The sequence below is a fragment of the Bombina bombina genome, chromosome 3, assembly GCF_027579735.1.
Source record: "Bombina bombina isolate aBomBom1 chromosome 3, aBomBom1.pri, whole genome shotgun sequence".
NCBI classification, from domain to species: Eukaryota; Metazoa; Chordata; class Amphibia; order Anura; family Bombinatoridae; genus Bombina; species Bombina bombina.
The window spans coordinates 683,455,608-683,478,121 of record NC_069501.1 but is presented as its reverse complement, the minus strand read 5'-3'; the positions used below and the strand labels follow the sequence as shown (position 1 = coordinate 683,478,121).

The following is a 22,514-nucleotide window of genomic DNA, read 5'->3' as shown; positions in this document are numbered from 1 at the left end:
AAAGAAAATGTGATAATAGAACTAAATTGTAAATTTGTTTAACATAACATATCTGTCTGAATCATGAAAGAAACATTGTGGGTTTCATGACCCTTTAAAAGTAAGCTGAAACTAGCAGGAACTGATGCTGGCCATTGGCTGATAAAGACTCCATTTTACTTGTAGCAAATTGGGGACAAATGCTTTGGGAGGTTTGTGTTGTGAGACAGCTCAGTAAGTTAAAGTGAATGTAAATTTTGATGCTAAAAAGTGCCCGCTTTTTAAAAATTTGATTTAAAACATGGGCACTTTAATTCAGCAAAATTTACATTTCACTCCTGTTGTGAAAAAATACTTACCTTTTAAACGTGACAGCAGCTCCATCTTCCTGATGTCAGAAATGATGGATAGGTCATCCTCCCATCACGGCTTTCCCCCCGGGGGTATCAGTGTCTGATTTAACGCCATGATTGGAGGAGGCCAGATTCCTCATTTTAGACCCAGGAAGAGGCTTTGCGAAGGGTGGAGGAAGCTGGAGCTGCTGTGAAGAATAAAAGGTAAGTTTTGTTTCCCAGCAGGAGTGAAATGTAAATTTTGATGAATTAAAGTGCCCCTGTTTTTAATCGAATTTTTAAAAATCGGGCACTTTAGCATCAAAATTTACATTCACTTTAACTGAGAAGGGTCTAGCTGCAGACTGGAACTCCACTCTAGACAGGAGACCTGTTACCTCCCTTCAAAGCTTTTTTTTTTTTAATCAACTTTAATGTATCAAGCAACCTATATAGACAATCATTCTGAAAACTAAACATTTTGCAGCTTTCTTGTTCTTAATGTTCATTCACAGTGGTTTATGCTGATTTTATTACAAGACCGGAGACTCCTATTTTGCATATCTTTCTTTACTACTCACATGCAGCCTTTTAAAGAACAAGATATTAAATCAGAATAGATATTAGAATAACAATAAGTAGCTAAGATGTGAGCTAACTTATAAATGCAAGAAAAAAGCAACCAATCAGAAAAGGGAATTGACTATAAACTGACCCATATGCAGTCAAACCTCTTTCTTTTGCTGCTCATCAATGAGATAAGTCATTCAGTTATTTTCTTAATATATTATTGTGTAATTTTAATTAGTTTTATTGTTAATTTGTTTTTTTATTCCTTGTATTTTTTCATTATATTGTTTGTTTATTTTTTCCTTTATTATTTCCTTTATTATTTTTATTATTCATTATTTTTTCCCTTCAGCCGTTTTTTCAATCTTTTTCTTCTTTCAAAAATATATAACTATTTCCTCTATTTATACCTGCAATTTTGTTAGTTGGTCCGTACTTTTTACGGTCTTATTTACCTGTTTAGCTTGCTTCCTGTCAGTCGTTTTTCGGCCTCTCATTGACTCTGCTCCCTGATGCGCGCGACTGTGCCGCCATTTTGGGGGCTGTCCTGAGGCTATTTCCCGTCCTCTCCGTCTGACGTGAGAGAGAGACGCCTCATCATAGCTCCGGTGGGAAATAATATAACATTCCTGCTAATCGGTTGTTTCTTTATCCACTCCGAGTATCACAGCCTGTCAATCTATATTTTTTTTCAGTGCTAATTATTTTTTCTCTTTGCCTCCGTTGCCATCTTGTGGCAAAAAATAATAATTTATGAACAAAATTTTTTTAAAATATTTTCTGTGTAAAAAATCTATTCCCATATATAATACCAGTGTTTTGTGTGGTATTTTTTACTCAAAATTGTCCAAATCAGCTGGATTTTTGTATTATTACAACTATTGTATAATTTATATATTTTAATTTTTTATAATGTCTGAAACTCCTGAATGTATTAACCCATTAACCACACAATCTGTGCAAACTATGATAGATTCATCTATGAACAAGTTATTTAACAAAATGTCCTCATTAATGGGTATAAAATATACTAAAAAGTCACTAAAAAGAAAAAATTCTTCTATTGCTGTTAAAGAAAGTAAAAAACTTATTTCAAAATCCCGTCAGTTTCTTTCTGACACATCTTTTCCTCACAGCAAAGGAACTAAAACCGCTGTTAAAAGAAAACTGCACCCCAAGCGTACCCAAATGGGGGATTCTACCTTAATTTCAAAATCTAAACTTAAATCTTTTGAAAAAATTTCTTCCTCAAATTCTAACACTTCAGATGAAGATAATTATACTGACATCAATTCAGATTCATTTTATGATTCTGATGATTCTAACTATTCTCCAGCTGCTAAGAAACATGAGAAAATGTCTAAGTTTTTTAAAATTTTTAATTAGGAACAAGAAAAAAAGACTTTGACTGTCTAGGTAACCCTAGATTTAATCCAGATGAATTACATCATCCCCGTTCATCTGAATGGTGTCCATCAGTAGATGTAGCAAAATTCATAGATTTCCAGTTACGTAAACCCTTAAAAAAACAATCCCGAAATAAAATGAGAGTGGAATGTCCTCGTCCCCTACTTCCCAAAAATGCTGCCCTCACTCCTGAAGTTGATCCCAAACTTTTAAAGGGGTGTTGACAGATCGTGGAAAATCTGTCAAGATAAGTTGCTTGATACTGTGGGTCCCTTAACCAAATTATTTGAAATGTCAGAACTTTGAGTTGCAGAGAATTCTCATTTGGATCCTTATGTTGTACGGGAATGGGTCCAAAGACTCCTCTGTTTTGTGGGCAACGCTAATACAGCTATGTCCCTTGAAAGACGACGCAATATCTTAATCAAAATTGACCCAAAAATATGTGATTTTGCTTCTAATGATATTGCCTCTGATAATAATGGTCTTCTATTTGGGGACTCCTTTGTAAAAGAATTGAATCAATATGTCAATACATTTTCTAACTTGAATAAAGTTAAGACCTCTGTAAAGAAAACTTTTTATTCCAATCAGAATTTCTCCGACAGGGCCGGGAGAGTCAGAGGCTGCTTTCCCGGCCGTCAACCATTCTTATCCAGATCTCATTATTTCCAATCCCATCGGTCCCATTATCCTCCCCAATACCAGTCTCAATACCAAAGAAACTTCCAGGAGCCCTCAACTTCTTCCTTTTTCCCATCAAGAGGACGTCCATGGAATCAAAGAGGTTTCAAGGGCAGAGCAAGAGCAAGAGAAGCTCCAGGTAACTACGTTATTTCTTCCCCATGTTCTTTTTTCCCCAAACAGAATTGGCGGCAGAATCGCATTGTTCGCCCAAAATTGGGTTTCAATTACCTCAGACCCTTGGGTGCTTCAAGCAGTATCAGGCATTCAAATAGAATTCATCTCTCATCCTGTCCAAATAAAACTACCCCAGCCTATTCATTTTTCTCAAGATGACAAAATTCTGGTCCAAAACCAAATTTCTACCCTTTTTTCCAAAAAAGCAATCCCCCCGTCCTTCAACCTCACAATATTTATTTAAGCATCTTATTTCTGGTCAAAAAGAAAAACAATCAATTCAGACCAGTTATAAATTTAAAATCCCTAAAATGCCTATTTTGCTTACCATCATTTCAAAATGGAGGGCATTCACTTACTCAGAGAATGTTTAAGAGAAAACGATTGGTTGGTTCGTCTGGATATCACAATCGCCAAGAACATTGGAAATTTTTAACTTTCCGTTGGGAAGACCAGCTTTGGAATTTCACCTGCCTTCCTTTCGGTCTGTCCTCTGCCCCCTGGATTTTCACCTAATTATTGAAACCTGTAGTGGCTTGGTTAAGACTTCGGGTGTTCGTCTGATATTTTATTTAGACAACATTTTAATTATGGACCAGGATTTTCTCTCTCCTCAGAATCTCCGCTCTTCCACAATTTCCTTACTGGAATCTTTAGGTTTTATTGTAAACAAACAGAAGTCAGTTCTTCTCCCTACCAAATCTTTGATTTTCTTGGGATTCCAGATAGATACAGTCCTTTCTACCTTGAGTCTCCCTTCAGACAAGGTGAAGAACATCAAGAAAGAAATTTTGAAAACTTTATCCAAAGATTCAGTTCCAATACAGACTATAGCCAGAATAGTAGGTTTACTATCATCCTATATTCAGGCTATATTCCCCGCTCCTTTACATTATCGCAAACTTCAGAGACTAAAAATCCTTCATTTGAGAAAAGGTTTTTCTTACTCTCATTTGATTCCTCTATCTTCGGAAGCCAAAGATGAACTTTTCTGGTGGCTTTTTCATTTAGAAGCTTGGAATGGAAGAGCCATTTTTGGCAAGACTCCGGATTTCATTATCGAATCCGACGCCAGTCTTTCAGACTGGGGAGCTCGTTGTGGCCCCTCCATCACAGGTGGCAAATGGACGCTGGAAGAGAAACACTTTCATATCAATTGTTTAGAATTATTGGCTGGCTCGTTTGCAGTCAAAAGTTTTGCCAAGTTTTCTTCTCCAGTCTCCATTCTCCTGCGTATGGACAACATTTCTGCGGTACAGTATCTCGATCTTTTGGGAGGCACCAAGTCCAGAGATTTGTCCAATATAACCAAAGATTTTATTCATCTTTGTTTGGACAGGAATATTTCGATCAGAGTAGAATATATTCCAGGTCAATTAAATTCAGCGGCGGATTGGGGATCTCGTCATTTGACGGATTTCAGCGACTGGAAATTGGACAGGAGCATTTTTCTCTCTCTCCAATCTCTCAGGGGTCCCTTTTGTTTGGATCTTTTTGCATCCAGGACAATTTTAAGATTTATCCTTACTTCAGCTGGCGTCCGGACACGGAGGCAGCAGCCATAGATTCTTTTCTTCATCCATGGCCTCTCCGGAAAGTTTATGCTTTCCCTCCTTTTTCGATGATTCCAAGGACAATTTCAACTGTTCGCAGGAATCTCCTATGCCTAACGAATGTGACCCCCTTTTGGCCGACTCAGTCATGGTATCCCTCTCTCCTAGAGATGTCCATCAATCTTCCAATCCTGCTTCCTCTCCTTCCCCATCTTCTCACGAATCCTGAGGGCAATTGTCACAGTCTAGTTCTCCAAGGCTCTCTTCTCCTAGTGGCATGGACGATCTCAGTGGACCCTGGACTCTCCGAGGCCTTTCGGAAGGAGCTAAGTCTCTCATTCAAGAGTCTTGGGCCCCAGGTACTCGTAGATGCTACTTCGCCGCATGGTCTAAATGGTCTAGCTGGTGCTTGCGGAGAAACTTGGATCCCATTTCTTCAGATTTAACGGAAATTATCAATTACCTGTCTCATCTCTTTGATTCAGGTCTAGCTTACAGAACCATTAACGTTCATTGTTCAGCTATTTCTGCCAGACATAATTTGATTAATAACCTTCCCGTCGGTAAACACACTCTAATTTGTAGGGTGCTCAAGGCCATCAGATTGAAACGTGCTCTGGTCCCTAAACATGAATTTTTCTGGGATGTGGATCTAATATTTTCTCTTTTTAAATCTTGGCCTGATAATGTTTCTTTATCCCTAAAACAACTTTCTTCTAAGCTTGCTAGTCTTCTTTGTTTAATTTTATTTAGAAGAGTTTCTGATGTTAAAGCTTTAGATTGGAATTCTAAACATTTTTCTCCTGAGGGAGTTACCTTTTTCTATCCCGTAGAACCAAGACTCTTTCTACTTCTATTTTCTATCCTTATCTTCCTTCCGAACCTTCTCTATGTGTGGTTGAATGTTTGAAATCTTATGAATCAAGAACCTTAACTTTCAGAAAACCCTCTGCTAATCAACTTTTGATTTCTTTTGTTCCTCCCTATGCTCCTATCACTTCTACTTCCATTGCGAGATGGGTTAAATGGATCATGAAAGAAGCTGGAATTGATATGTCTTTTTCCGCTCATTCTGTCAGAGGTTCTGCTGCTTCGAAGGCCTTTTTAAAGTCTGCCTCTCTTCAACAAATTTTTGAGTGCGGCAGATTGGTCTTCAGACACCATTTTTAATCAGTTTTATTTCAGACCCATTCAACATGCCTCAATTACTTTATTTTCTTAATATGCTTTAAACTTGCAAAATAGGAGTCTCTGGTCTTGTAATAAAATTCCGATTATCCTAATTTTTTTGAAGGTATAATCTAGATTTTATTAAAGAAACAGAGACGAGTATTTTCCCACCTCTGATATGTTGTTATATCCCCCCTTTTTGGTGTATATATATTATTAATATATTTTGTCTTTAACAGTTTCCATCTGAATATAATCAATTTCTCATATCTGGATTTATACCTTTGATTCAAAAACACCGTCAATCATCAAATGGATCCCGGTCAACTTTTCCCTCTTCAATCAAATTCTTCAGTTCCAAGAGTTTCTTCAATCAAATCTTCAGTTCTTTTTCATTTATAATTTTATGTTGTTTTGGACTGTTTGGACTTTTTGTGGTTCTAAAAATTATGTTCCTTGTGAGCATTAGTTAAAGAAAGAGGAGGTTTGACTGCATATGGGTCAGTTTATAGTCCTGTTTGTGTAAAGGGTCTTTTCATATGCAAACGAAGGGGGCAGGGGAGTGTCTTATTTCCCACTTGCAGTGGGCTTTCCAGCTAACTTTTCAACAGAGCTAAACAGAGCTTCTAAGTAAGTTTTTAAACAGTTTTATACTGGATTTTTATATCAGTATCTGTGCATCTTATTCTTTATAGTAGTGTCTATTACATGCAGTTTTATGAAAATGAGTGTATACTGTCCCTTTAAGTACAAGAAAGCTGCAAAATGTACAAGGCTGAAGTTGGATTCTTATCCAGTCAGCTTCTTATTCTGCAACTGCTTGCAATTTACAAAATAAAAATGTATAAACAAAATAGAATTTTTATTTTAAATAAAATGATACACTTTCCAAAAACCTACATTTTATTTAAAAAAAATCAACTTATATTGCAATAAACAGATAGCAAACATGGCATAATTTTGAGTAACTGATATTTTAAATGGGTTAAAATCCTGTGGGCCACTCATTTATATGTGGATATATACAGGGCATGAACCCAATCATACAACAGACATGTTAACAGCCTGGCCCAACGCTCTCTATGGCACACAAATTGGTGACAACCTTGTCATTTCATATATTTTGTAATCCCCCAAAAAATAAAACCACTATTTGGCACACACTTAAACACATAGGTAGATCCTCAAAAAGGGAGCCAAAAAAAATAAAACTTAACTTTTACTGTCAAATCGTTGAGGCTCTAAGAAAGCCCAGGAGAAACGTGAGTTAGGCGTTCGCCTGTCTGAGTAATCTGGACATGGTTATACTTTATTTGTGTGCTCTCTGTGATTGATATACAGGTAATTCTGGTCATTCCTTAGTCACGCAAGCCTGTACCTTTTTCACAATAATTGTAAGCAGCTGCCCTCAACGATTATTGTCTTATTTTGAAATAGACAATTGTAGTGTTTAATCCAGATGCTCCAATATTTGTATTTTAATATTTGACAGTAAAAGTTGTTTAATTGTTTTGGCTCTCTTTCTGCGGATCTACCTATGTGTTTAAGTGTGTGCCAAATAGTGGTTTTCCTTTTCTTTGGGATAACACTGTATACCAACCACTAGGGCACCCACGCACTCCCCTAAGGAATGTGTGTGTATGGGCTATAGATGGAACCATAATTTGATGAAAAAGGCAGTTCTATACCTATCTCATTGATAAACACTTCATATATTTTACCTTTTCTGAATAAGTAACTGGTATTTTAAAAGGGTTAAAATCCTTTGGTCCATTACATACACGGCGTGAAGCCCTTCTAAGGATAAACATGTTTTCAGCCTGGCCCAATGGTTTCTATGGCAAAAAAACTATTGCCAACCTTGCCACTTCATATATTTTACCTTTTCTAAATAAATAACTGGTATTTCAAATGGCTTAAAATCCTTTGGGCCACTCTTCACTGTGTGGATGTATACAGGGAGTGAGCCCCTTCATAGGATAAATATGTTCTTAGCCTGGCCCAACGCTTTTTGTAGCAAACAAACTGGTGCCAACGTTGCCATCTCATATATTTTTAAATTTCTGAATAAGTAACTAGTATTTTAAAAGGGTTAAAATCCTTTGGACCACTCACTTCTTTGTGGATATATACAGGGTGTGAACCTCTTCATAGAATAAACATGTTCTCACCCTGGCCCAACGCTTTTTGAAGCAAACAAACGGGTGACAACCTTGCCACCTCATATTTTACCTTTTTCTAAAAAAGGAATCAGATATTTTAAAAGGGTTAAAATCCTTTGGGCCCTCATATTACTGTGTGGATATATACAAGGAGTGAGCCCCTTCATAGGATAAACATGTAAACATAGAAAAGCTTTTTGTAGCAACCAAACTTGTGCCAACGTGGCCATCTCATACATTTTACCATTTTAACTGGTATTTTGAAAGGGTAAAAATATTTTGAGCCACTCATTTCTGTGTGGATATATACAGAACGTGAGCCCCATCATAGGAGAGACATGTTCTTAGCCTGGCCCAACGCTATTTATGGCAAACTGGTGCCAACCTTGCCACTTTATATATTTTACCTTTTCTAAGTAAGTAAATAGTATTTTTAAAATGGTTAAAATCCTTTGGGCCACTGATTTCTGTGTGGTTATATAGGGTGTGAGCCCCTTTATACAATCCAAGTGTTTTGAGACTGTCCCAAAGATTTATATGGCAAAGAAACCCTTTCAAAATAGCAGTAACTTATTTAGAAAAGGTAAAATATGTGATTTGACAAGGTCGGCACCAGTTTGTTTGTCATAAAAAGCATTGGGCCTGGCTGAGAACATATCTGTTCTATATAAAGGGGCTCACGCCCTGTATATATCCAGACAGAAATGAGTGGCCCGCAGGATTTTAACCCTTTTAAAATACCACTTATTCAGAAAAAGGTAAAATATATGAAGTGGCAGGGTTGTCAGCAATTTGTTTGCCATGAAGAGCGTTGAGCCAGGCTGACAACATGTCTGTCCTATGAAGGGTTCATGCTTTGTATGTGGTTGTAGAAAGCTACTTTAATGATAAGTTTCTATCTCATTTAGGGTTTCCAGGTGTCCAGTATATAACCAGGGGGGGGGTGCACGCAGCACAGTAGCCGGTTTAGCCACCTCCCTGAAATCAGATTTTGCAGGTTGGGATGTCTGTATGTTACACACATAAATGAGTGGCCCAAAGGATTTTAACCCTTTTAAATTACCAATTGCAATGTTTACCTACAGAAAAGGTTAAATATATGAGATGGCAAGTTTGGCACAAGTTTGTTTGCTATAAAAAACATTGGGCCAGGCTAAAAAACAGAATTTATGTTTACCTGATAAATTACTTTCTCCAACGGTGTGTCCGGTCCACGGTGTCATCCTTACTTGTGGGATATTCTCTTCCCCAACAGGAAATGGCAAAGAGCCCAGCAAAGCTGGTCACATGATCCCTCCTAGGCTCCGCCTACCCCAGTCATTCGACCGACGTTAAGGAGGAATATTTGCATAGGAGAAACCATATGGTACCGTGGTGACTGTAGTTAAAGAAAATAAATTATCAGACCTGATTAAAAAAAACAGGGCGGGCCGTGGACCGGACACACCGTTGGAGAAAGTAATTTATCAGGTAAACATAAATTCTGTTTTCTCCAACATAGGTGTGTCCGGTCCACGGCGTCATCCTTACTTGTGGGAACCAATACCAAAGCTTTAGGACACGGATGAAGGGAGGGAGCAAATCAGGTCACCTAAATGGAAGGCACCACGGCTTGCAAAACCTTTCTCCCAAAAATAGCCTCAGAAGAAGCAAAAGTATCAAACTTGTAAAATTTGGTAAAAGTGTGCAGTGAAGACCAAGTCGCTGCCCTACATATCTGATCAACAGAAGCCTCGTTCTTGAAGGCCCATGTGGAAGCCACAGCCCTAGTGGAATGAGCCGTGATTCTTTCGGGAGGCTGCCGTCCGGCAGTCTCGTAAGCCAATCTGATGATGCTTTTAATCCAAAAAGAGAGAGAGGTAGAAGTTGCTTTTTGACCTCTCCTTTTACCGGAATAAACAACAAACAAGGAAGATGTTTGTCTAAAATCCTTTGTAGCATCTAAATAGAATTTTAGAGCGCGAACAACATCCAAATTGTGCAACAAACGTTCCTTCTTTGAAACTGGTTTCGGACACAGAGAAGGTACGATAATCTCCTGGTTAATGTTTTTGTTAGAAACAACTTTTGGAAGAAAACCAGGTTTAGTACGTAAAACCACCTTATCTGCATGGAACACCAGATAAGGAGGAGAACACTGCAGAGCAGATAATTCTGAAACTCTTCTAGCAGAAGAAATTGCAACTAAAAACAAAACTTTCCAAGATAATAACTTAATATCAACGGAATGTAAGGGTTCAAACGGAACCCCCTGAAGAACTGAAAGAACTAAGTTGAGACTCCAAGGAGGAGTCAAAGGTTTGTAAACAGGCTTAATTCTAACCAGAGCCTGAACAAAGGCTTGAACATCTGGCACAGCTGCCAGCTTTTTGTGAAGTAACACAGACAAGGCAGAAATCTGTCCCTTCAGGGAACTAGCAGATAATCCTTTCTCCAATCCTTCTTGAAGGAAGGATAGAATCTTAGGAATCTTAACCTTGTCCCAAGGGAATCCTTTAGATTCACACCAACAGATATATGTTTTCCAAATTTTGTGGTAAATCTTTCTAGTTACAGGCTTTCTGGCCTGAACAAGAGTATCGATAACAGAATCTGAGAACCCTCGCTTGGATAAGATCAAGCGTTCAATCTCCAAGCAGTCAGCTGGAGTGAAACCAGATTCGGATGTTCGAACGGACCCTGAACAAGAAGGTCTCGTCTCAAAGGTAGCTTCCAAGGTGGAGCCGATGACATATTCACCAGATCTGCATACCAAGTCCTGCGTGGCCACGCAGGAGCTATCAAGATCACCGACGCCCTCTCCTGATTGATCCTGGCTACCAGCCTGGGGATGAGAGGAAACGGCGGGAACACATAAGCTAGTTTGAAGGTCCAAGGTGCTACTAGTGCATCCACTAGAGCCGCCTTGGGATCCCTGGATCTGGACCCGTAGCAAGGAACTTTGAAGTTCTGACGAGAGGCCATCAGATCCATGTCTGGAATGCCCCACAGCTGAGTGACTTGGGCAAAGATTTCCGGATGGAGTTCCCACTCCCCCGGATGCAATGTCTGACGACTCAGAAAATCCGCTTCCCAATTTTCCACTCCTGGGATGTGGATAGCGGACAGGTGGCAGGAGTGAGACTCCGCCCATAGAATGATTTTGGTCACTTCTTCCATCGCTAGGGAACTCCTTGTTCCCCCCTGATGGTTGATGTACGCAACAGTTGTCATGTTGTCTGATTGAAACCGTATGAACTTGGTCCTCGCTAGCTGAGGCCAAGCCTTGAGAGCATTGAATATCGCTCTCAGTTCCAGAATATTTATCGGTAGAAGAGATTCTTCCCGAGACCAAAGACCCTGAGCTTTCAGGGATCCCCAGACCGCGCCCCAGCCCATCAGACTGGCGTCGGTCGTGACGATGACCCACTCCGGTCTGCGGAATGTCATCCCTTGTGACAGGTTGTCCAGGGACAGCCACCAACGGAGTGAGTCTCTGGTCCTCTGATTTACTTGTATCTTCGGAGACAAGTCTGTATAGCCCCCATTCCACTGACTGAGCATGCACAGTTGTAATGGTCTTAGATGAATGCGCGCAAAAGGAACTATGTCCATTGCCGCTACCATCAAACCGATCACTTCCATGCACTGCGCTATGGAAGGAAGAGGAACGGAATGAAGTATCCAACAAGAGTCTAGAAGTTTTGTTTTTCTGGCCTCCGTCAGAAAAATCCTCATTTCTAAGGAGTCTATTATTGTTCCCAAGAAGGGAACCCTTGTTGACGGAGATAGAGAACTCTTTTCCACGTTCACTTTCCATCCGTGAGATCTGAGAAAGGCCAGGACAATGTCCGTGTGAGCCTTTGCTTGAGGAAGGGACGACGCTTGAATCAGAATGTCGTCCAGGTAAGGTACTACAGCAATGCCCCTTGGTCTTAGCACAGCTAGAAGGGACCCTAGTACCTTTGTGAAAATCCTTGGAGTAGTGGCTAATCCGAAAGGAAGCGCCACGAACTGGTAATGCTTGTCCAGGAATGCGAACCGTAGGAACCGATGATGTTCCTTGTGGATAGGAATATGTAGATACGCATCCTTTAAATCCACCGTGGTCATGAATTGACCTACCTGGATGGAAGGAAGAATAGTTCGAATGGTTTCCATCTTGAACGATGGAACCTTGAGAAACTTGTTTAAGATCTTGAGCTCTAAGATTGGTCTGAACGTTCCCTCTTTTTTGGGAACTATGAACAGATTGGAGTAGAACCCCATCCCTTGTTCTCTTAATGGAACAGGATGAATCACTCCCATTTTTAACAGGTCTTCTACACAATGTAAGAATGCCTGTCTTTTTATGTGGTCTGAAGACAACTGAGACCTGTGGAACCTCCCCCTTGGGGGAAGCCCCTTGAATTCCAGAAGATAACCTTGGGAGACTATTTCTAGCGCCCAAGGATCCAGAACATCTCTTGCCCAAGCCTGAGCGAAGAGAGAGAGTCTGCCCCCCACCAGATCCGGTCCCGGATCGGGGGCCAACATTTCATGCTGTCTTGGTAGCAGTGGCAGGTTTCTTGGCCTGCTTTCCCTTGTTCCAGCCTTGCATTGGTCTCCAAGCTGGCTTGGCTTGAGAAGTATTACCCTCTTGCTTAGAGGACGTAGCACTTTGGGCTGGTCCATTTCTACGAAAGGGACGAAAATTAGGTTTATTTTTTGCCTTGAAAGGCCGATCCTGAGGAAGGGCGTGGCCCTTACCCCCAGTGATATCAGAGATAATCTCTTTCAAGTCAGGGCCAAACAGCGTTTTCCCCTTGAAAGGAATGTTAAGTAGCTTGTTCTTGGAAGACGCATCAGCTGACCAAGATTTCAACCAAAGCGCTCTGCGCGCCACAATAGCAAACCCAGAATTCTTAGCCGCTAACCTAGCCAATTGCAAAGTGGCGTCTAGGGTGAAAGAATTAGCCAATTTGAGAGCATTGATTCTGTCCATAATCTCCTCATAAGGAGGAGAATCACTATCGACCGCCTTTATCAGCTCATCGAACCAGAAACATGCGGCTGTAGCTACAGGGACAATGCATGAAATTGGTTGTAGAAGGTAACCCTGCTGAACAAACATCTTTTTAAGTAAACCTTCTAATTTTTTATCCATAGGATCTTTGAAAGCACAACTATCCTCTATGGGTATAGTGGTGCGTTTGTTTAAAGTGGAAACCGCTCCCTCGACCTTGGGGACTGTCTGCCATAAGTCCTTTCTGGGGTCGACCATAGGAAACAATTTTTTAAATATGGGGGGAGGGACGAAAGGAATACCGGGCCTTTCCCATTCTTTATTAACAATGTCCGCCACCCGCTTGGGTATAGGAAAAGCTTCTGGGAGCCCCGGGACCTCTAGGAACTTGTCCATTTTACATAGTTTCTCTGGGATGACCAACTTGTCACAATCATCCAGAGTGGATAATACCTCCTTAAGCAGAATGCGGAGATGTTCCAACTTAAATTTAAACGTAATCACATCAGGTTCAGCTTGTTGAGAAATGTTCCCTGAATCAGTAATTTCTCCCTCAGACAAAACCTCCCTGGCCCCATCAGACTGGGTTAGGGGCCCTTCAGAACCATTATTACCAGCGTCGTCATGCTCTTCAGTATCTAAAACAGAGCAGTCGCGCTTACGCTGATAAGTGTTCATTTTGGCTAAAATGTTTTTGACAGAATTATCCATTACAGCCGTTAATTGTTGCATAGTAAGGAGTATTGGCGCGCTAGATGTACTAGGGGCCTCCTGAGTGGGCAAGACTCGTGTAGACGAAGGAGGGAATGATGCAGTACCATGCTTACTCCCCTCACTTGAGGAATCATCTTGGGCATCATTGTCATTGTCACATAAATCACATTTATTTAAATGAATGGGAATTCTGGCTTCCCCACATTCAGAACACAGTCTATCTGGTAGTTCAGACATGTTAAACAGGTATAAACTTGATAACAAGTACAAAAAACGTTTTAAAATAAAACCGTTACTGTCGCTTTAAATTTTAAACTGAACACACTTTATTACTGCAATTGCGAAAAAACATGAAGGAATTGTTCAAAATTCACCAAATTTTCACCACAGTGTCTTAAAGCCTTAAAAGTATTGCACACCAAATATGGAAGCTTTAACCCTTAAAATAACGGAACCGGAGCCGTTTTTAACTTTAACCCCTTTACAGTCCCTGGTATCTGCTTTGCTGAGACCCAACCAAGCCCAAAGGGGAATACGATACCAAATGACGCCTTCAGAAAGTCTTTTCTAAGTATCAGAGCTCCTCTCACATGCGACTGCATGTCATGCCTCTCAAAAACAAGTGCGCAACACCGGCGCGAAAATGAGGCTCTGCCTATGATTTGGGAAAGCCCCTAAAGAATAAGGTGTCTAAAACAGTGCCTGCCGATATTATTATATCAAAATACCCAGAATAAATGATTCCTCAAGGCTAAATATGTGTTAATAATGAATCGATTTAGCCCAGAAAAAGTCTACAGTCTTAATAAGCCCTTGTGAAGCCCTTATTTAAAATCGTAATAAACATGGCTTACCGGATCCCATAGGGAAAATGACAGCTTCCAGCATTACATCGTCTTGTTAGAATGTGTCATACCTCAAGCAGCAAGAGACTGCTCACTGTTCCCCCAACTGAAGTTAATTGCTCTCAACAGTCCTGTGTGGAACAGCCATGGATTTTAGTGACGGTTGCTAAAATCATTTTCCTCATACAAACAGAAATCTTCATCTCTTTTCTGTTTCTGAGTAAATAGTACATACCAGCACTATTTCAAAATAACAAACTCTTGATTGAATAATAAAAACTACAGTTAAACACTAAAAAACTCTAAGCCATCTCCGTGGAGATGTTGCCTGTACAACGGCAAAGAGAATGACTGGGGTAGGCGGAGCCTAGGAGGGATCATGTGACCAGCTTTGCTGGGCTCTTTGCCATTTCCTGTTGGGGAAGAGAATATCCCACAAGTAAGGATGACGCCGTGGACCGGACACACCTATGTTGGAGAAACATGCTTATCCTATGAAGGGCTTCACGCCGTGTATGTATCCACACAAAAATTAGTGGCCCAAAGGATTTTAACCCTTTTAAAATACCAGTTACTTATTCAGAAAAGGTAAAATGTATGAAGTGACAAGGATGGCACCAGATTGTTTGCCTTAAAAAGAATTGGGTTAGGGGGCGTGTCCAAGCAGCGTTCTGGATAGGACGCTTTTCCTGAGAGCTCCAAGCAGAAGCTTTAACAATCCGCCGATTGTTACTTTTACACGGCAAGACTAAACATAGAATACATAAAGGTTTCACAGTACTGCAAACTGTGACCCATATTATCTCTTATAGCCGTGTATATGACGTTGGAGATCCAGTTTGGAAGATAAAGGCCTAAGGCGGCGGCCTATTAATAGGCATTCACCTCCCCCCGGGAAGAGCCGGGTTATCAGTGCTGCTGGGTAAACTGGCTTACTGAACCTCTTCATCACCCAATATTATTCAGTCATCGAGCTATATGATCGCACTTTATAACTGAAAAGTTCTTAAACCTCTGTAGTGGGGGAGAGTCATCTTTATTCAGTGGAGCATGTTAAATATGGCGGAGGGGAGAAGTATGTCACGACAAGAGGAGCTGTTTGCGCGACTTGAACTTTCTATGCTTAGACTTATGCAGAGAGCACCGTACGATCAATTGCTAAAATGCTTAAGCCCTGAAAACGAGACTACATATCTGACGGATTCACAGGAAAGTAAGGCGGACAAGAAATCCAAAACTGACAACGCTATACACAAAATGGAGGATCCGCATAGTTTGGGGAGTAATCTCCCAGCCTCTGACATGCAGAATGATGCATATAAAAGTAGACCTGCACCTGGGATCACAAGAGCTCTCTTTCCTTTGCAGGCAGAAAATACCGGAGTCGGCAAAACTGGCCATAATCGCCTTGGGAGAATCCCAATCTACAAAAGCTAAGACGAGGAGCCGAGCTCTGGGTAATACCCGATCTGAGAAGCTGAGGAAGAGGAAGATTTTGGCACATTTGGCACTAGCACAGAAGTTTGGGGGGGCCCACCTGAGCGAGTCACAAACAACACTGGCCAAGCCTCTCACCTATAATTACAGCTGGAATGATATCCGTAAAATCAGCGATGCGTCAACCATGTCACAGGGCAGCTCTATGTGTCACAACCTCTATTCACGGGGTGGCGGTCAAATACCGAAGAGAGGAGAGGGGTAGCTTCTAGAGGCATTCCTCTGACAATGTGCGACTGGATTTGACACCAGAGTCGATAGTATCCCCCAGCTAACATATCACAAGGACTCTGGTAACCTAGTAATGTTTCTGTTTAATTTCAAAATGTGTGTCATTAATTTATTTGAAGCCTATCCCTAAGTCGAGCAAGCACACTGTATTTTTGTTTAATTCCATATTGTAAGTCGTTGATTTATTTAAAGTTTATCCCTAAGTTAAGCAGACACTCTTTATCTCTCCCTTATTAATTCCCCTCTCATGACGATAGTCTTGTAAATGCATTAAGCTCACTCTTGGGCAAAGCTTTGCATAGCTCTCTCGAGTATACAAGCATCATACTATGAATCACATTGTGGATAGAATGATTCACTGCTAATTACTCGTATATCCCACATGATTTATACTTATTATACAATAAGCTTCTTCTTTGGATTATGTATGTCTCAGTCTTAATATTTATAAGCCCAATATTGTCTGTAAATGAAAATACCCAATGTTTCCCACTATACTAAAATAGTTATATTTATATAGCTTGTCCTCCTTGCCCACATCTCTCTCCCTCACCTTTAGCTATTCCTAATAAAGATCATCAGTGTATCTGCCATAGACCCAAGAGTGGCCTATATGGTTAGAACATGGGGATCAAAATATTATACTGAGATTGTCATCTTAAATTTTGCTTGCTTTCCTTGCCCATTGCTCTCTCCCTTACCTCCTTGTATTCCCAATGCTGCTCAAATGCCTCTCTGTCATGGACCCAGGTGTGGTTTATATAGTTAGAAAACTGGGATCACTTCTTTATCCTAAAAATGTTACACCCAACTTGTTTGTTTCCCTCCCCCCTAGTTCTCCCCCTCACCACTATATACTCCTAACACTGTACATATGCATATCTGTCACAGACCCAAGAGTGGTCTACATAATGTGAAATTTGGGGTCAATTAAGGCATACATTGCACTTAACAGGTGTCCTCAAGTGTTGAAATGACTGACTACAAGCATGTCTCACACCTGGAAATAACATGTAAAATGGCTATTGTGATGAAGCATTATCTTGCAACAGATTTGATGCACGCAAATTGTTTGTTTTCCTTTCCCCTTGTTTTCCCCCTCCCCGCCACATATTCCCAACACTGTTCATACATATATCTGTCATAGACCCAAGAGTGGTCTGCATAGTGAGAAATTTGGGATCAATTAAAGGGACACTATACCCAAACATTTTCTTTCGTGATTAAGGTAGAGAATATAATTTTAAACAACATTCCAATTTACTTCTATTACCTAATTTGCTTCATTCTTTAGATATACTTTAATGAAGAAATAGCAATGTGCACGGTGAACCAATCACAGGAGGCATCTATGTGCAGCTACCAATCAGCAGCTACTAAGCATATCTAGATATGCTTTTCAGCAAAGAATATCAAGAGAATGAAGCAAAATAGATAATAGAAGTAAATTAGAACGCTGTTTATAATTGTATGCTCTTTCTAAATCATGAAAGAAAAATATTGGGTTTCATGTCCCTTTAAGGCATACATTGCATTTAACAGGTATCTTCAAGAGCTGTAATGATTGATTTTAAGCATGCCTCACACCTTGAAACAGCGTGTACAATGGACTATTGTGATGAAGCATTATACTGTAACAGCTTTGAAGTACTATGTGTACATTTAATTTATGCCGTGTGTGTTTTGTTTATCAAAATAAAGCTCTTTTGAAAACTAAAAAGAATTGGGTTAGGCTGAAAATATGTCTATTCTATAAATGGGGTTAAAGCCCTGTATATATCTACACAGAAATGAGTGACCGAAAGAATTGTAACCCTTTTAAAATATATGAAGGTAAAATATGTGAAGTGGCAAGGTTGGGACAGGCTGATAACATGTCTATCCTATGATGGGTTCACGCCTTGTATACAGACATAAATGAGTGTTTTAAAAGATTTTATTGTTTTTTAAATACCAATGACTTATTTAGAAAAGGTAAAATACATAAAGTGGCAAGGTTGGCACCAATTTGTTTGCCATAAAGAGCGTTGGACAAAGCTGATAACCTGTCTGTCCTATGAAGAGGCTCACGCCTTGTATATATCCACACAAAGGATTTTAACCCTTTTATAATAACAGTTACTTATTCAAAACAATCAAAATTATGCCATGTTTGCCATCTGTTTATTGCAATAAGATGATTTTTTTTATAAAATGTAAGTTTGTTTAGGTTTTTGGAAAGTGAATTATTTTATTTAAAATAAAAATAATGCTAGATATTTTTTTTATAAATCTTTATTTTGTAAATTGCAATCAGTTGCAGAATAAGAAGCTAACTTAATAAGACGCTAACTTCAGCCTTGTACATTTTGCAGCTTTCTTGTTCTTAAAGTTCATTCACAGGGGTCTATTTAACAAGGGCCGAATGGCCCCTGTTCCCGTGCGAGCCTTCAGGCTCGCCGAAAACAGTAGTTAAGAAGCAGTGGTCTTAAGACTGCTGTTCTTAAACTCATACGCCGCCTCTGAGGCGGCGTATAGCAATCTGCCTGATCATGTATGATTGTTTGATCTGAGGAGGGTCTTTAATTTGGTAGGCCCTGGTATGTATTATTTTAAAGGTAGAAAACACATTATCCAAAACTGCTTGGGACTGGAGAAGGTTTGGATTTCAGAATAGTTTGGATTTTGGAATATTTGTATCTGTAGTTTTCCATCAGTTTATTACTTTTCTATACATAGTATATCCTAAGAGTGATAGTACAGTAGTGTAATCAGAAATATAGACTATTATTTGCATTTTAGGACACAAAACTCAAATCAAAGACACAGGCAGAGAAGATTGTGACTTAAAAGGTAGAGAAAAATAGTAAATTTTGAATATTTAAAAAAAAAAAAATTAAATTAACAAGTCAGGATTGCAGAACAAGTTTAGATTTTGGAATTCTAGATTTAGGGATTTGTACCTGTATATCTTTCATTAAAGCTTGTTTAAAAAAAAAAAAAACACTTTGCTATGCTATGAAGCTGCTCAGCATTTTCAAACAATAGTTTGGCATGTAGGTTAATAGGGCGATGGGACTGGACATTTGTGGTCATTCATGAAATGCTGGTACTAATACCTAATACTTGGATATGTTACACAATAAGCAAACAATAACTATAACATGCAACACAAAACTGTGAAAAAGCTGTATGTCTTACTCTTCTTTGATGCCCACTCCTGGACATTCATCTATCACCACAATTCCATATTTATCACAAAGGTCCATGATCTCTTCTGCATATGGGTAATGGCTGGTTCGGAAAGAGTTGGCGCCCAACCATTTCAATAGGTTAAAATCTTTAATGATAAGAGGCCAATCCAATCCTTTTCCTCTCACCTGTGGTAACAAGAAAATATTATTCTGTGATTTTGTTAACCAGAATTGTTATAACTGAAATATAAAACAATGAAAATGTTTGCAACAGGAAAAACTAATATGAATGTTGACACACAAAACAAATAGGGGGAGGTTCATATATATTTGTATTGGTTAAATAAACAATGCAATGTTTATGCTGTGTTATTTTTTTTGTACTACTATACTAGGGCTTGTATGTCCGTTTCTTTTGACAGACCAACAGGACTGTTTCCAGGGGCTAATGCCTAGGCTGTCAGATACTGCTGACACTATAATACAAACTGGTGGGACTATTAGACTAAGTCAGGGGTGGCACAGCTACACTACTGCAGCTGCAAAGCCCATCAAGTACTTGTGCGGTCACATTAGAGAAGCTAACACAGTTATGTCTATTGAATCTGCCAGCAGAAACATTGTGTATACAGGTTGCAGGGCTGGCCCGGCTCTGTGTTCTGCGCTGTCTGTTTTCTCTACATACTCCTCAGTGCAGCACACAGAGCCTGACCAGCAGGGGATCTTCCTCTATCTGACTGTTCAATTCTGTGTGCTGCACTGTCTGCTACCTCTACATACTCCTCTCGTCAGTGCAGAACCCAGAGCGGAGCAGGCACTATCTGCTAGCTCTACATACTCCTCCCCTCAGTGCCTGCTCCGCTCTGTGTGCTGCACTGTGTGCTAGCTCTACATACTCCTCCCCTCAGTGCCTGCTCCGCTCTGTGTGCTGCACTGTGTGCTAGCTCTACATACTCCTCCCCTCAGTGCCTGCTCCGCTCTGTGTGCTGCACTGTGTGCTAGCTCTACATACTCCTCTCCTCAGTGCCTGCTCAGCTCTGGGTGCTGCACGGTCTGCTAGCTCTACATACTCCTCAGTGCCTGCTCCACTCTGGGTGCTGCACTGTCTGCTAGCTCTACATACTCCTCCCCTCAGTGCCTGCTCCGCTGTGTGTGCTGCACTGTCTGCTAGCTCTGCATACTCCTCTCCTCAGTGCCTGCTCCACTCTGGGTGCTGCACTGTCTGCTAGCTCTACATACTCCTCTCCTCTGTGCCTGCTCAGCTCTGGGTGCTGCACGGTCTGCTTGCTTTACATACTCCTCAGTGCCTGCTCAGCTCTGGGTGCTGCACTGTCTGCTAGCTCTACATACTCCTCAGTGCCTGCTCAGCTCTGGGTGCTGCACTGTCTGCTAGCTCTACATACTCCTCTCCTCTGTGCCTGCTCAGCTCTGGGTGCTGCACGGTCTGCTTGCTTTACATACTCCTCAGTGCCTGCTCAGCTCTGGGTGCTGCACTGTCTGCTAGCTCTACATACTCCTCAGTGCCTGCTCAGCTCTGGGTGCTGCACTGTCTGCTAGCTCTACACATTCCTCTCCTCAGTGCCTGCTCAGCTCTGGGTGCTGCACTGTCTGCTAGCTCTACATACTCCTCAGTGCCTGCTCAGCTCTGTGTGCTGCACTGTCTGCTAGCTCTACATACTCCTCAGTGCCTGCTCAGCTCTGGGTGCTGCACTGTCTGCTAGCTCTACACATTCCTCTCCTCAGTGCCTGCTCAGCTCTGGGTGCTGCATGGTCTGCTAGCTCTACATACTCCTCAGTGCCTGCTCCACTCTGTGTGCTGCACTGTCTGCTAGCTCTACACATTCCTCTCCTCAGTGCCTGCTCAGCTCTGGGTGCTGCACTGTCTGCTAGCTCTACATACTCCTCAGTGCCTGCTCCACTCTGGGTGCTGCACTGTCTGCTAGCTCTACACATTCCTCTCCTCAGTGCCTGCTCAGCTCTGGGTGCTGCACGGTCTGCTAGCTCTACATACTCCTCAGTGCCTTCTCCACTCTGGGTGCTGCACTGTCTGCTAGCTCTACATACTCCTCTCCTCAGTGCCTGCTCTGCTCTGGGTGCTACACGGTCTGCTTGCTTTACATACTCCTCCCCTCAGTGCCAGCTTAGCTTTGTGTGCTGCACTGTCTGCTAGCTCTACATACTCCTCTCCTCAGTGCCTGCTCTGCTCTGGGTGCTACACGGTCTGCTTGCTTTACATACTCCTCCCCTCAGTGCCAGCTTAGCTTTGTGTGCTGCACTGTCTGCTAGCTCTACATACTCCTCTCCTCAGTGCCTGCTCTGCTCTGGGTGCTACACGGTCTGCTTGCTTTACATACTCCTCCCCTCAGTGCCAGCTTAGCTTTGTGTGCTGCACTGTCTGCTAGCTCTACATACTCCTCTCCTCAGTGCCTGCTCTGCTCTGGGTGCTACACTGTCTGCTAACTCTACATACTCCTCCCCTCAGTGCCAGCTTAGCTTTGTGTGCTGCACTGTCTGCTAGCTCTACATACTCCTCTCCTCAGTGCAGCACACAGAGCCTGACCAGCCCTTGTTTAACTTTAGCTGTGATCTTCCTCTGTATGCCTGCTCAGCTGTGTGTGCGGTCTGCTTTTTTCCATTTACTCCTAGGCTTGACTATGGCCTGAGAGTTAGAGGATATACAGCTTTGGAAATGTGTCGCCCTCATTAGTCCCTGCTGCATGGGCCTAGACTATATCTGGGTGAGAGTTGGATTGTAGCAACGCCAGCTGGTTAGCATTTTGACCCTCTACCAGAAAAATTATCTGGCTGGGGTCCATGAGTTCCAGAGCTCAGGAGTGGGTTCAAAAGTATTTGTCATTGCTTTAGTTCCACATTTTTCTCTATGAATAACTTTGTGGGACTTTTTAATGAAGACAATTACTGCCTGACCATAGACATTGTCCACTGGTGTGAGATAAGGACTTCCCAACCTGTGCGATCGTCTCACCTAATGGGTGTCTGTCAGAGACTTTACTTATATGTAGAAATTACCGGTAG

General features: G+C 41.1%; 1 protein-coding gene across 2 annotated transcripts in view; it reads right to left on the bottom strand.

The window, feature by feature from the left end:
* Positions 1–22,514, bottom strand: part of GUSB (glucuronidase beta) — a 200,633-nt gene that overhangs the window by 138,833 nt on the left and 39,286 nt on the right. For both annotated transcript variants that reach the window (XM_053707446.1, XM_053707447.1), the window contains exon 7: positions 19,486–19,664. In XM_053707446.1, coding sequence (XP_053563421.1) covers positions 19,486–19,664 — 179 coding nt within the window. The remainder of the gene's footprint in view (positions 1–19,485; positions 19,665–22,514) is intronic.